At 46.4% G+C, this 16376-nt stretch overlaps 1 protein-coding gene across 1 annotated transcript in view; it reads left to right on the top strand.

Moving 5' to 3' along the window:
• LOC135876780 (nuclear GTPase SLIP-GC-like) overlaps positions 1–16376 on the top strand; it is a 64861-nt gene that overhangs the window by 21778 nt on the left and 26707 nt on the right. The window contains exons 10-13 of the mRNA XM_065402118.1: positions 1074–1179; positions 6070–6203; positions 7236–7397; positions 12207–12364. Of these exons, the coding sequence (XP_065258190.1) occupies positions 1074–1179; positions 6070–6203; positions 7236–7397; positions 12207–12364 (560 nt within the window). The remainder of the gene's footprint in view (positions 1–1073; positions 1180–6069; positions 6204–7235; positions 7398–12206; positions 12365–16376) is intronic.

Here is a 16376-nt window from a genome sequence, read left to right on the forward strand (position 1 = left end):
AAAAACGTGTGTGTTTGGAGCTGACCATCCTCTGTGGTTTGATTCTGAGGGCAGGTCTTCACTACGGGGGGGGTCGATTTAAGATACGCAAATTCAGCTACGCGAATAGCGTAGCTGAATTCGACGTATCAGAGCCGACTTACCCCGCTGTGAGGACGGCGGCAAAATCGACCTCCACGGCTCCCCGTCGACGGCGCTTACTCCCACCTCCGCTGGTGGAGTAAGAGCGTCGATTCGGGGATCGATTGTCGTGTCCCGACGAGACGCGATAATTCGATCCCCGAGAGATCGATTTCTACCCGCCGATTCAGGCGGGTAGTGTAGACCTACCCTGAGTCATAAATAAGGGATCCAGGCATTAAAGTCAGTGTGCAGACAAAGCTGATCCTTGATTCGGTGTTTGCTCAATGAAAAATTGACATCCCAAATCCAATCGTTTCACAGTAATACAGAATTAGGAATTTAAGATGCACTGTTTGTCTGCAGCACAAAGCATTCCTTAAACAAAGCCGGTAAAGTAGGGAGAGAGAAAATGAGGCCTCAGAAAGGGAGAGAGATGAGCTGGGACATTGATGAGGCAGAGATTTCACAAGGCTGTTCTTGGTGGAAAAAGCTGCAGAGGAAGAGGCTCTCGCCCCAACAATGGTGAGATTGTGTGACCAGACAGAGGAGTTTGCTGCTAAAGGGAGGGAGGGAGCGCAGTTTTGAACTGGATCCTGATATGAATGGGGTAGTTGAGGATACGCAACTGATTAAATTCACACTCACTGCACCACTGATTGTGCTAACTGGTGGAATTCTGCAGTGACAATAGAACTTGCCAGAAGCTGGGAATGGGCAACAGGGGATGGATCACTTAATGATTGCCTGTTCTGTTCTGTTCATTCCCTCTGGGGCACCTGGCATTGGCCACTGTTGGAAGACAGGATACTGGGCTAGTTGGACCTTTGTTCTCACCCAGTCTGGCCGCTCTTATGTCCTTATGAATTTTCTGAAGCTGCTTCAATAACCCCACTTTTTACATAATCTGTGTGTGGGGGTGGGTTTTTTTTGTTTGTTCGTTTGTTTTTTAGAAAATACTGCCGAGTGACTCAGAAATTCTGAACAAGGCTGATCTCGTTTACACGGTCAGTGCTAAAGAATACTGGCGGGAGAAGTATATGAATAAGGAAGAGACAGGTAACATACAATTGTTCTTTCAACATGAATTGCTAATGCTTCATTGCTCAGAGTGCTGACTCTGCATCTCTTACTGGTGATGGGCACACGCCACTGATGCAGGAATTTGGTTCAAAGCAGCATCTAAATGTGCAGATGCATTCCCCCAAACTGTGGGGATTATATTTATTGTTATTATTTGTATTACAATTACACCTGTATTACAATTGTATTACAGGTGTAATTGTCGGGGCTCTGTGGTGCTAGGCGATTTACATGCACATAATAAGAGACAGTCCCTGCCATAAAGAGCTGATGATCTAAATAGATTTGACAAACAAAGGGTGAGTGTCACTGTCTGTTCTAATGGGGAACTGAGGCTCAGAGATTAAGTGACTTGGCCAAGGTCACACGGGTATCTGTGGCAGAGCCAAAAATTGAATCCACAGCTCTGAGTCCCAGTGCACTGCAGACACGGAAATCTGTGGGGGTTGCAGGTGCTCAGCACCTCTGAGGTTCAGACCCTCTCCAATGACCATCTGAGAGCCCCACTTCTGGCGTCTCTTCCACCAGTGACCCCACCTTTCTTCCAACCCAAATCTCTATAGGCCCGCTGTCCAGTCCCTTCCCTTGACATCTCAGTAGCCCTCCCTTGCAGCCCCCTACATATGCTGTCTTGTTGCATGGGACCCAGTTGTTCTGCTGGGCCCGTCCACTGCTGAATCCAGAATCCTGGCATCTTGGTGCCCTGAACGGGAGTTTAACCTGGAGTTGAAGGCTAGAGAAGCTTTACCTGTTAATGATCAAGGATCAGACTCGCTAAAGCTGACCCAGGGTGTTGTAAATTCCACGCCCGAGCCCCAGCCTGGCCCCTGCACCCAAAGGGAGGCATCGTCCCAAGGGGAGGCAAGTGCTGTTGCCACCAGCGCCCTTCTGTGGGGTTCCTGCAGGGGAGGCACCTTCTCCATTGCAGCCAGGGCTCTCCAGGAGATGGGGGCTGCCCAGGGAACAATGCCCTGTATTAGCGTATCCTGTTCCAGCAACACCACCTCTGCAGCTAGCACTGCCCGTGCATTGGGCTGCACAGACCTTCTGGCAAAGCAGAGGTTGTGACCATTGATGTCACTGCTGTGTGTGCTGTGAATCCCTGTCTCTGCCTGAGCCTCAGGGGGTATAACACTGCGACAGGGCCAGGGAGAGGACTTCATCCTTCAAACTACAGGGTCTCATGTCCTGAGTGCTGGAGGTTCAATACGCCACATACCTGTCATTGCACAGCCGCAACCTTCCTTGCTTGTCACACAGTCTGCCCGGAAGCTGCAGAAGAGGCGGCATTCAGAGGACACAGCACTACATGTGTTGTTGATAGCAAAGCTTAGCTCTGCTTCTCAGCCCCCTGTTTCCTTCTTTGTGTTGCTTCCCCTTTTCCTCTCCCAACGTTGTGTAGCTTCTGCCTCCATACGCAGATCCCTGTGTAACGCTGACAGACCCTGGTCATCGGTGGAATCGAACTGGGGACCTCTGGAGCTTAGTTCATGAGCCTCTGCCGCATGAATTAAAAGCCAACTGGCTGTTGGCTAAGGCTGTAGAGCAGACTCATTTTATCTCTCTCTAAGTGGTCTTGGTGGGTTACACCTGCACAAACCGCCACCGCTGCCCTGCTCAGATCTGCAGCAGGCAATTTGTAGGTCCCCGAGTTTCTGAGACACCAGCTTTTCCTCCAAGTCTCTCAACTGAAACAAGAGACGTTCTATAGATGGAACGTTCACCCAGGTTCATACTGAAGCAGCCTGGAGCCCTAAGCACATCATGACATGGGGAGGGGGGTATCATGGCTCCACCCCTACAGTTCCCCCAACCTGCCACCTAGAGTGATAGTGCCCAGAGTGTCTGACGCAGAGTTTCACAGATGTGAGGGCCAGAAGGACCATTGTGATCATCTAGTCTGACCTCCTGCATAACGCAGGTCATAGGACTGCGCCGGAGTAATTCCCACTCCAAGCCCAGTAGCTGGGTTTGAACTAGAGCCCACCCTTCCAAAAAATATCCAGTAATAATACCTAGCTTTTTGACAGCACTTGATTTAAACATTTACAGTGAGCGAGAATCCACAGTTGGTCCAGTGGTTAATGACCCCCAATGTTAAAAACTTGTACCTTATTTCAAGTCTGAATTTGTCTAGCTTAACTTCCAGCCACTGGATCATGTTATAGCTTTGTCTGCTAGACTGAAGAGCCCATTATCAAATATTTATTCCCCATGTAGGTACTTAGAGGCTCTAAGGTAAACCTTAACCTTCTCCTTGTTAAGCTAAATAGATTGAACTCCTTGAGTCTATCACAAAAGGCATGTTGCAAATTTCCAAATGTATATTTCAATATCCAAACTTCCCATACTAATGCGGTCAGTCCATCTTGCCGTTAAAGCACTTGTTCTGATACACAGGCTGTTGTGCTAAACCTCAAGCAACTAAACTTTCCACTCCCACTAAATTAAATTTTCCACTTTGAATAAAGGTTACGCAACTTAACATCATTATTACAAATTATTCATAAAGCTTCAAAGCGGTTGGTTCACTTGATAATAAGCCTTTACTTAGCAATAGGCCCTTTGGCTTAATAGCCAAGAGAGCCTACTTCTTCCCACCAGGCATGACTGCCCGATGCCCCTCTCCTCAGGAGCAGCATGAGTGTAAACAGGAGTCCCCTCTGCTCTCTGTGTTTCTATTTGGATGGGTCAAGCCGGCTGCGCACAGAGCCCTCTGCTGGGCTGGAGTTCGGAGAGCCCTCCAGAGCAGTGGGGTTAACACCCCCACTGAAATGCATGGGGCAGTGCCCACCCTCACAGCAATTGGTTCAGGCTCTGTGCAGATTCAGGCAGATGTTACTGAACCTGTTTCCAAGCTATTCTTCACAACTGTGAGGACTAGAGACTTTACTTTTTGTAAATGCAGGCTGGGATTCTGATGTAATCACACGGCTCCTGGAGCTGGGGGCCTAGGCCTAGGCCTTAATCCAGCCCTGCGTTCACTGACGGGAAGCTCTGCAGGAGCGATGTTCCCCCTGCTGAACATCCTGCTGGAGGAATGTTTCCTACCACGTTTCTAAGGATGTGTCTATACTACAAGCGCTGCTGCTGCAGCTACATTGCTGACATGCTGTAGTGTGGACACTCGCTTCAGCAACAGAAGGGGTTTTTCTTTCGCTGTAGCAAATTCATCCCCTGGAGAGGTGGTAGCTAGGCTGTTGACCCAGCTGTGTCTACCGTCTTCACAGCTGAGGATGTGAGGGACATTCTGAAAGCTGAGCCAGTCTTTTTAGGTGACAAATCTGAGGAACTGTTCCAGATTGAGGTGTCATTAGAGGAGGTTTTGGAACAAACCGATAAACTAAACAGTAATAGGTCACCAGGACCAGATGGTATCACCCAAGAGTTCTGAAGAAACTCAAATGTGAAATTGCAGAACCACTAACTGTAATCTATAACCTAGCATTTAAATCAGCTTCTGTACCAGATGATTGGAGGATAGCTAATGTGACACCAATTTTTAGAAAGGACTCCAGAGGTGATCCCTTCAATTACAGGCCAGTAAGCCTGAATTCAGTATCGGGAAAACTGATTGAAACTATAGTAAAGAACAGAATTGTCAGACACATAGATGAACATAATTTGTTGGGGAAGAGTCAACATGGTTCCCTTTTGTAAAGGGAAATCATGCCTCACCAGTCTACTAGAATTCTTGGAGGGGGTCAACAAGCATGTAGGGGATCCAGTGGATATCGTGTATTTAGATTTTCAGAAAGCCTTTGACAAGGTCCCTCACCAAAAGCTCTTAAGCAACGTAAGCTGTCATGGGATAAGAGGGAAGGTTCTCTCATGGATCGGTAACTGGTTAAAAGATGGGAAACAAAGGGTAGGAATAAATAGTCATTTCTCAGAATAGAGAGAAGTAAATAGCGGTTTCCCCCAGGGGTCTGTACCGAGACCAGTCTTATTTAACATATTCATAAATGACCTGGAAAAAGGGGTAAACAGTGAGGTGGCAAAATTTGCAGATGATAAAAAACTACTCAAGATAGTTAAGTCCCAGGCAGACTGTGAAGAGTTACAAATGGATCTTACAAATCTAGGTGACTGGGTAACAAAATGGCAGATGAAATTCAGTGTTGATAAATGCAAAGTAATGCACATTGGAAAACATAATCCCAACTATACATATAAAATGACGGGGTCTAAATTAACTGTTACTACTGAAGAAAGAGATCTTGGAGGCATTGTGAATAGTTCTCTGAAAACATCCACTGAATGTGCAGCAGCAGTCAAAAAAGCGAACAAAATGCTGGGAATAATTAAGAAAGCGATAGATAATAAGACAGAAAATATCATATTGCCACTATATAAATCCATGGCACGCCCACATCTTGAATACTGTGTGCTGATCTGGTTGCCCCATCTCAAAAAAGATATATTGGAATTGGAAAAGGTACAGAAAAGGGCAACAAAAATGACTAAGGGTATGGAACAGTTTCTGTATGAGGAGAGATTAATAAAACTGGGACTTTTCAGATTGGAAAAGAGACAACTAAGGGGGGATATGATAGAGGTCTATAAAATCATGACTGGTGTGGAGAAAGTAAATAAGGAAGTGTTTTTTACTCCTCATAACATAAGAACTAGGGGTCATCAAATGAAATTAATAGGCAGCAGGTTTAAAACAAAAAAAGGAAGACGGGATACTGAGCTAGATGGACCTTTGGTCTAACCCAATATGGCCGTTCTTATGTACAGTGGAGGTTAGGTCGATCTTACTTACATCACACAGGGAGTGAAATTTTTCACAGCCCTGAGCGCCATGGCTAGGTCATCCTCGGTGTAGACTAGGCCTAACTCTGCCTCTCTGTGCTATTCCAGAGATCCCCAAGATGAGAAAGTACATCAGGAATATCTTTCTGAAAGAGAAGAAGAAGCTGCTAATGGATTATGTGACAGAGGCTCTCAGCATTGTCCTGTTGGCTGAGAATTTCAACTCCACACGAGACATGGTGGTACGGCTGGAAGAGCTTTGGGCGCTACAATCTGCTTCACTACTAGCACAGTGATGATGCAGTGAATATTCCCCTCTCTTCCCACTGCAGCAGTTTCTCTGCACTCTGCCTTCTTCCCGTTCCATCCCTGCTCCTTTGAACCGGGCCACTCGCCCCATGGTTCCTAGCAGGAAACAAATGCAAATCTGCTCTAAAAGTCTAGTAATGAGCTGACTAGTGTGTAAATGCACCACTGCCCCCGATGGATGGAGCTGTAGCTGTTGAGTTATGTGCCATAGACCCTATACTGCTGACAGCTAATGTGGATGGTTCTGTAGTTCAAACTAGGGAGAGGGACTATACTTTTTGATGCAGGAGGCTCTGAGTTCTGTCCCTAGGGCAGGGCTAGATGATGACATGGTAGAAATCCCTGCACCCTTTCTACACTACAGCGTACTCCATTGGCAGCATCAGTGAAACTGCATCAGAGCTGAAACATGCTATTTTCCCTAGGAGAGACACACCCACGTTGTCCAAGGCCATGCTCTACTTGGCCGATTGGGCTTTTTGATGATGCCACACCAAGCACTACCTCCCAATTGCTCACCGCTGGAACCATATCACCGGGGGACAAAAACGTATCCCTGCGCCCATTGTGTTCTGTGGGTGGGTAAAGCAGTGAAAGTAGGAAAAAGATACAGAGATTCTGTTCTTTCCCCCCATCTATAATTGATGTTTAAAACTACTACTGGCTTTATCTGCAAAGGCAGCCAAACCTTGTACCTCCCTGTTTCCCAGCTGTCCCTTCACACGGCCTCCAGCATCATGCAACGCTAGGGTTTTGGTTCAGTACCGACTCAGAGCACCACCGGCTGGACTGGTGACACCACCTCTTCCAGCACAGTGTGTTCTTTAGATGCCTCCCATCCGGGTGCTGACTGAACCCAGGCCTGCGCTGCGGTTTCTAGCAAGAAGAAATCTTGGCCTGTATCTTTATTTTGCCTCCAGCATCAGCTGCGCAATGATGTGTCCTTTGCTCTTCTGCCACTGCAGAATCACTATCAGCAGAGCGGCTTGGAAGGCTTTGTGGAGGACAAGATCAAGGCTTTGGAGAAGGAGATTGAGAAATGTTTTGCCCAGCTGGAACAGCCCCTTAACGAAGGTGTGAAGCAAGCCAAATTATCTCACCAAAAAGCGTTCTCTCGGCTCCTTACAGTGAGTAGCAAGCTCTTGATTTAGACCTCATGTGCACCTTTCATTCTCTGGCCAGCAACTGCTTCCACCTTTGCTTCCCCATTGCTAATTAACTTTTGAGAAGTGCTTTGAGATCTGTGGCAGAAAGTCCTATAAGGGCTAAGAATTATTATTGGGTGTTGAGAGGATTAATTAAGATTTGTAAAGGGCACTGGAAAAAAGACACCAAAGGAGAGCAGCATGTTATGGGCTAGATTCTGATCCTCTTATTCGCATGGAGTAGCCACTTACACCAATGGGACTCCTTGTGAGGTAAGGCGCTACTCAGTGAGTAAGGGTATTGGAATCCAGCCCCAAATTAATATAGGGCTCCATTCTGCTGCCTTTACTCAGTACTTTGCTCCCCTGAGTAGCCCTCAGTGGGATGACTTGCAGAGTAAGATGCTTCTCAACTTGACCTGTGTCACTGTAGTGTGGACGCTTTCTACTAGGACAGAAGGGCTTTTCCATCCTGGAGTTAATCCACCCCCTTGAGAGGTGGTAGCGAGGTCAAAAGAAGAATTCTTCATCTACCTAACAGTGTCTACACCGGGCTTAGGTCAGCTTAACTACATCTCTCAGGGGTTACGTCAATCTACGTTTTAGGTGTAGACCAGGCCTTAGTCTCTGCGCCTGTGCTCCTCATCTGTACAGTAGAGATAATAATCCTTCCTTCGTCAGTCTATTAAGACAGTAAGTGAGAGGGCAGGGTGTGCTTAGGCAAAATTCTGTATAGATCTATTCCACTCCCCTTCTTCCTGCACCTCAGCTTAGCGTTTTGCTGACGCGCTGGCCAGAGTTCTGTCTTTCCAGAAAGCATCACAGAGACTCAGACCTCTCTCCTGTAACCTCTGGGGCTATTGTATGTAAAACCCTGATCAATGGAGGGTCATAGTTCCCAGTCGTTTCCTGGGGAAGGACTGGACGCTTTATTGATAAAACAAACATTGAGTGCTCACAAAACACACAGTAAATTGTATACAACATTGTAAATAGCATTTGGAATACTGTGAAGAACTTTTAAACAAAAGCTCTTAGACAGTAAATCTGCTTATACAGACTGCCCCCCTTTTGTTTCGGCTACAAACATTCCACTATAAGGTTTCAGTGTAACTGTCTGTACTTTAGCTCACATATCAAAACACATCCGCCTCTGGTCTCCTCTCAGAGATGGTTTCTCAGGGCTTGTCTATGCTGGCAACGTTAAAGCCCTGTCACGGCAGCGCTTTAACTTGGCTTGTGTAGTTGTGGCAGAGCTCTCCCAGCGCCTAAAAAACCACCTCCACAAGGGGCATAGCTACCAGCGCTGGCGCACTGTCTACACTGGCGCATTACAGCAGTTTTTTTCCCACCCCTGAGAGAGAAAGTTGCAGCGCTGTAAAGTGCCAGTGTAGACAAGCCCTCAGTCTTTGCAGTGTGACTGTGGTGTGTCGTGTGTGTCACCTGAACTCTTCAGAGCTCGAGAACACTCCTGTCAAACACTTCAGACCCTGGCAGCGAACAAACACTGTGGGGAGTTCCCCAGCTAGTAGCTTCCAGCCCTTGGGGCAGTAGCTGACTGGTCCTCTCAGTTGCTGGTGAAACACAAATCTCTAGCCTGTATCCAAAGTGGTGCAGGGATCGGGATCAGCCTATAAAATATCCATTCCCTGGATCTCTACAAGCCTCTCACTCTATAGGGCACCATCTTCTCCCCATAGACCCAGCTGACATGGGCAAGAATTCACAGACCCTCCCCTCAGTAAGTGCTGCCCCATTCGTGCTCTCTAACCGAGACAGAATCCAGTTCAGAGCAGTTAGCTGAGAGCCAAATGTAAGTGCCACAGGTTCTGTAGCCTGATTCTTTAATAGTATTGATTGCCATTTGCTATTAATTTAATGAGCTGGGGGTAATAGGTTCTCATTCCAGAATCAGACTCAACAGAATTAAAACTAACAAGTTCAATATCTTGTAGGGAACCCAGGGTGCATGGCAAAGACACTCACACTGAGGGAAAAGCAAGGCCTTAGCCCCTTTTATTAACACAATCAAGGAAGAGAAGGAACTTCCAAAACAAATAGCAGTAATATAGCATTAGGGATACCTGTGGTGTCATCCCCTGCATATGCTCATCTACTCACACCCTTCCTAGGGGACCCGGTGGTGAGAGACAGAGGACTAGCTCTGTTCCTGGCATGCCAAATGAGTCTGGTGGTTCAGACCCCCAACACCCAGAGGTCCGTGGTAGATAAGAACAATGAAGAGCTAAGGGGTCAGTGATGGAAAGCTAGTGCCCGCTATATGGTGGCTTGGCCTATTGTAGGGTCTGGGCACTATCATGAATATTTATTCAGATGCCCAGCTTCCCCTGTCCAAATCTGATTTCCTCACCGTCATAATATTGGGGTGCCCTTATCCGATAGGTAAACATATTAATGTCTTTTAGCTCATTATCATAGATGTCACCTATTGCTAAAGCAAGTTTGTGGTTAAACATCTGCCAACAATTCTATCCGAAAATATCCCAGCCCAGTATCAGTTCAGTGTTCCTGCAGTTGCCTGGTATCGTTAAGTACCAACTCCCTCTCTTGAGCAAGCTGTTACCCTAGATTTTGGGGAACTGGGAACTGCTGGGCCATTTTATATATGCTAAGGGTCATAGGCCTACTTTACTTATCCTAACATGGTTAAGTCAATTCCTTACAGGATACAGGCCTGTAGGTTCCTTGAGTTACTGCTAAGTAAAATAAAAGGCTAAGCTAGCTTTATGGGCTACACCACTAAAGGTAATAAATGTTCCCCCACCCCCAGCTCTCCTTCTAGGTCCATAAAACACACCTCTATGTGTGACGGGTTCGGTCACAGAGAGCCCCTTGGGACTGTCACCTGATGTGATGAGATTACCTCTGAGCCTCCCTGCCAGCTTGGGACTCCAGAACCCTGCCTTCTTGAGCCAGACACACTAGCCTGCTGCAACACAGACCCACGTCGGGTCCACGCCCCCAAAGCTGCAGACTTTAACCAAAAACTTCTCAGCAGGTCACCTCTCTGCAGCACCCAGACACCCAGCTCCCAATGGGATCCAAACCCCAAATAAATTGGTTTTACTCTGTATAAATCTTATACGGGGTAAACTCATAAATTGTCCGCCCTCAATAACACTGATAGCGAGATATGCACAGCTGTTTGCTCCCCCAGGTATTAATCACTTACTCTGGGTTTAATAATAAACAAGAGTGATTTTATTAAGTATAAAAAGTAGGATTTAAGTGGTTTCAAGTAATAACAGACAGAACAAAGTAAGTTACCAAGCAAAATAAAACAAAACAGGCAAGTCTAAGCCTAATACAGTAAAGAAATCGAATACAGGTAAATCTCACCCTCAGAGATGTTCCAATAAGCTTCTTTCACAGACTAGACTCCTTCTAGTCTGGGCCCAATCCTTTCCCTGGTACAGTTCTTGTTAGTTCCAGCTCAGGTGGTAACTACGGAATTTCTCATGACTGCATCCCCCTTTGTTCTGTTCCACCCCCTTTTATAGCTTTGGCATAAGGCGGGAATCCTTTGTCTCTCTCTGGGTTTCCACCCCTCCTTCTAAATGGAAAAACACCAAGTTTAAGATGGATTCCAGTATCATGTGACATGTTCACATGTCCTGTGAGACTTCATTACCCACTGGCTGGCTCCCCCATATACAGGAAGGCTTACAAGTAAACAGAGCCATTTACAACCAATTATCCAGGTCAACGGGAGCCATCAAGATTCTAAACCACCATTAATGGCCCACACTTTGCATAATTACAATAAGACTTCAGAGTAATACTTCATATTTTAACTTCAGATACAAGAATGATACATTCATACAAATAGGATTAACACACTCAGTAGATTATAAGCTTTGTAATGATACCTTACAAGAGACCTTTTGCATAAAGCATATTCCAGTTACATTATATTCACAGTCCAAGCATATTTTTATAAAGCATATGGAGTGCAACGTCACACTATGGACCAACATTATCCTAATACTGCCCTAGTAAGTAAAGCTGGAATAGCACTGACCTGTTCCCAGAGTGGTGCAGGGATGGGACCCAGCCCTCACAGCAACCTCAGTTCTTGGTCCTGCTTCGATCAGCTGCTGTCCACAGGGCTGTTTTTAATTCCTCTATTTATAACCTTCCCCCCACTCTCTGATTAGCTCAGCTCTCAGAGGTGACTTGGGTATGTCCTGCAAAGCTACACAGCCTCATTAACCACTACTGAGCTCATCAGGTAACTGCCATGCTCTGTTCTGGAAGTTTCTGGGTCTTTCTGAGTTGTCCTGCCCTGCGCTCTGCATGTCTGTGTGCAAAGACACAGAATAACCAGCTAAGATCCATGTCTCTCCCCACTGTATCTCCCCCGTCCCGTGGAAGGACAAAGTCAAATGCTGCGGTGTAAAGCACATGGGTTAGAGTAGCTCTTCAGGACAGAGCCTGTCTCTCGTTATGGGTGCATCTACACTGCAGCTGGCATCTGATCGAGCGAATGCACTACAAATAGAAGTGTAGCAGTGTCGGCACAGGTGGCAGGGGGTAGGGGGGTTAGCTGCCCCAAGTACGTACCTAGGGTCTTGGACGGATCAGAGTTAGTGTGGATGGATATGTCTACTTGAGCTGGAAATTACACTTTCCAGCTCCACTGCATGTATGTACAGCTCCCCACACAATGGGGCCCTAGCTCAGCTGCGGTCTATAGGTCCTACTGGAATACAAATTGTAAGTAATGTATCCCAGACCCATTTCATTACAACAGTATTTCCAATTATCCAGCGAGACACTGGCTACCAAGGCTTCCACATGACCCTGAAAGCCGTGTGCCAGAAGAATGGTGTATATGCATCCCGGGTCTTCGCCCGCATAGACCTCAACGGCGCCCTGGCTCAGCCCATCTACGACAAAATCGACCCCATGTTCGCAAACATATTCAGGTGAGAGGAGCCCTGCCCCACTCAGGCTGCAAAGACACCAAGCCTCCTTTGGTAGGGCTCTAGGCTCCCCATTGGCCTCAGGGTCCTGCAGAACCCTGTGTGACAATGCGGTTCTGGTGGAACCCAACTGAGAGTGCCAACTCAGGACAAATTGCTCAAACAGGGCAGTTACAGCCCAAGGCTGGGGTTTTTTCCACCTCTAAGGCAAACCAAACCAGCCAGACTAGGAGGACTTCAGTCTCACCCCACTGGCTAACCGCAAGTCTCACAAGCAATCTCCTTAGACACTCCAGTTTCCCAGTATTACCACCAGTGCCACTCGTTATGGGGACAAATGGTTATGAAAACCAATACCCCAGTAAAAGAAAAAGGTTCTCCTGATCCCAAAGGACCAAGCCCCAGACCCAGGTCAATATACAACTCAGATCTTACCCACAAATCACGCTGTTGCCAATCCTTTAGAATCTAAAATCTAAAGGTTTATTCATAAAAGGAAAAAGATAGAGATGAGAGTTAGAATTGGTTAAATGGGATCAATTACACACAGTAATGGCAAAGTTCTTGGTTCAGGCTTGCAGCAGAGATAGAATAAACTGCAGGTTCAAATCAAGTCTCTGGAATACATCCCCCGCTGGGATGGGTCCTCAGTCCTTTGTTCAAAGCTTCAGCTTGTAGCAAAGTCCTTCCAGAGGTATGAAGCAGGATTGAAGACAAGATGGAGATGAAGCATCAGCCTTATATAGTCTTTTCCAGGTGTAAGAACACCTCTTTGTCCTTACTGTGGAAAATTACAGCAACATGGAGTCTGGAGTCACATGGGCCAGTCCCTGCATACTTTGCTGAGTTACAAGGCGTATCTGCCTTCTCTCAATGGGTCCATTGTATAGCTGATGGTCCTTAATGGGCCATCAAGCAGGCTAGGCAGAGCTAACACCAGTTTGTCTGGGATGTCCCTCAGCAGCATAACATAAGTTTGAAATACAGACAGTATAGAGCCAATATTCATAACTTCAACTACAAAATTGATATACACATATAGACAGCATAATTATAACCAGTAAACCATAACCTTGTCTTAGACACCCCATTTGACCCCCTTTATACAAGATCTGGGTGCCACTATAGGACCTTGGTTGCACCAATGATCTATATGGTCCCAGATTATATCAATAACGTCACACCCTGTTCTCTGGCCCTCCTGGGTAACCCAGCCTCGTGGAGTCCCCCACCAGCTCCCCTAACCCCAGTCTAGCTGGAGCATGACGTGAGGTTCTGTGGGGACTAGAACCTAGGTGTACAGGACAGCTGACACCTCCGCACCACTACCCAACAGGCTTGGTAGGCCTGCATGTATTACCGTATAGACCAGGGGTTCTCAAAGTGGGGGTCGTGACCCCTCAGGGAGTTGAGATTATTACATGGGGGGTTGTGAGCAGTCAGCTTCCGCCCCCAACCCCCAATTCACCTCCAGCATTTATAATAGTGTTAAATGATAAAAAGTGTTTTTAATTTATAAGGGGGATCACACTCAGAAGCTTGCTGTGTGAAAGAGGTCACCAATACAAATGTTTCAGAACCACTGATCTAGACCCTGTGGAGATAAACACCACAGGAAGTACCACCTGGGAAGGCCAGACTGACAGCTTCCCTCATGGCCCCTGATTGGTCCAGGCACCCTAGTTAAACCCAGGAGGAGTGCCAGGAAGTGTCTGTGAAACAAGGCGAACGCCCTAGCTGTAGTGATGTGCACAGGAACCAGCAAACAGAGCTGAAAACAGTGGCATTTGAGTGGGAGTTCTGTTGGAGGAGAAGGGAGGAGTCAAGCCCCTGTTCCTTAGGGGAAGGGAGTGAGTTCTTGTGTGTTGTGTAGTGGTGGTGGTTGTTTCAGTTTGCAGAGGCTGATAGGGGCCAGTGTGCTATCAGAGAAGCAGAGCCTTTGATCATAGCAGAGCCCCCTTTAGGGGATGGGCCATCCCCAATTAGAAGGTGGGACTTCCCTGATTAGGGGCCCTATAAAGGCAGCAAAGCAGCCAGTCAGTGGCACAGGAGCTAGCAAACAGAACGGAAAACAGGGGAGTTCGAGTGGGAGTTTATAAGTGGAGCTTGAGGAGGGAGCGTTTGGTGTTTGTTTGTTTTTGTTTCCACCTGACAGGAGCTTAGGTGGGAAGGTTATGACAGATACAAAGGCAGCAGTGACCCAAGGAATGGAAGAGACAATGAAGATGACCGGATGTGGAAGCTGCAGGATGTACATTATCCTTAGCACATCCCTAGAACGCTGTTGCCCCTAGGCTTGTGCCTACTGTGTCTAATTGGAAATCCGGCCCTAGATATGGAATGTGGATCGAAGGCTGAAGAGGATTGTAACAGGAGCAGGAAAGAATCCACTGACTATCCTTCACATGGGAACAAATGATACTGGTAGATTCTTTCTGGAGCGCATCAAGGGTGACTGTGGCAGACAGGGGAAGATGCTTAAGGAAATGGAAGCTCATCTTCAGTGGGATTTTACCTGTCCCTGAAAGAGGATAATGAAGGCGAGAGAAGATTATGATGATTAACAGATAGCTCAGGCAGTGGTGCTATCAAGAGAGCATTGGGATGTTTGACCACTGGGAGGCAGTAATGGAGAGAGGACTGTTCTCTTGGGATGGACTTCACCTGAATAGGGAGGGAAATTGACTTCTGGGATGGAGGTTGGCACAACTGATTAAAAGAGCTTTAAACTAGGAACTTGGGGGAGACAGTTGGGAGATGCTCATATAATCTCCACGTCTGATTCTAATATTGACCAGGAGGAAAAGAATACAGCAGTAGGTAGGAGAATGGACATTAACAGGAAAGATACTGTCAATACCGGTGAAGGTAACAGACAGGCGATACTGGCGGTAGAATGACTGTACCCAATTGGGTGAGGAATCTGGACAAAGCCAACCAGCAACAGTTAAGATGTTTGTACACCAATGCAAAGAGCCTGAGGAACAACACGGAGTAGCTAGAACTACTGGTGCAAGAATTGAAATCAGATACTATAGGGATATCAGAAACATGGTGGCATAGTAGTCATAAGTGGAGTACAGGTATTGAAGGGTATGTGATGTTCAGGAAAGACAGAAATAACGGTAAAGGTGGTGGAGCAGCCTTGTATATTAATGATGAGGCAGACTGTAAAGAAATTAGGAGTGATGGAATGGCTAAAACAGAGTCTGTTTTAGGTCAAAACCATTTTGGGGAAGAAAGCTACCAGAGGCTCTACTGGGTTAGTGCTGGGGGTCTGCTACAAACCTCAGGATCTGATTTTGCTCTGGATAGAGACCTCTTTAATGTTTTTAGTGAAATAAATACTTCTGGGAATAGTGTGATTATGGGAGACTTTAACTTCCCAGGTATAGATTGGAGGACAAGTGGTAATAATAATAGTTGGGCCCAGATTTTCCTGGATGTGATGGCTGACAGATTTCTTCACCAAAGAGTCAATGAGCCCACAAGAGGTGATGCCATTTTAGATTTTAGTATTAGTGTATAGTGAGAACCTCAGAGATGAACTGGTTGTAGAGGACAATCTTGGTTCGAGTGATCATGAGCTAATTCAGTTTGAACTAAATGGAGGGAAAACCAAAAATAGATCTGCAACTGGGGTCCTCGACGTCAAAAGGGCAAACTTTAGAAAATTAAGGGAATTAGTTAGGAAAGTGGACTGGATTGAACAACTGAAGGATCTAAATGTGAAGGAGGCTTGGGATTACTTTAAATCAAAGTTGCAGAAGCTACCTAAAGCCTGGATCCCAAGCAAGGGGGAAAAATTGTAGGGAAGCGTTACCAGACCAAGTTGGATGAGCAAGCATATCAAACAGATTATTAAAAGGAAGCAAAAAACCTACAAAGAATGGAAGATTGGAAGGATCAGCAAGGAAAGCTACCTCTTGGAAATCAGAAATTATAGGGGAAAAGTGAGAACTGCCCAAAGCCAAGCAGAGTTGGACCTTGCAAAGAAAATTAAAACCAATAGTAA

Source organism: Emys orbicularis, chromosome 3 (assembly GCF_028017835.1).
Source record: "Emys orbicularis isolate rEmyOrb1 chromosome 3, rEmyOrb1.hap1, whole genome shotgun sequence".
Classification (NCBI taxonomy): Eukaryota; Metazoa; Chordata; order Testudines; family Emydidae; genus Emys; species Emys orbicularis.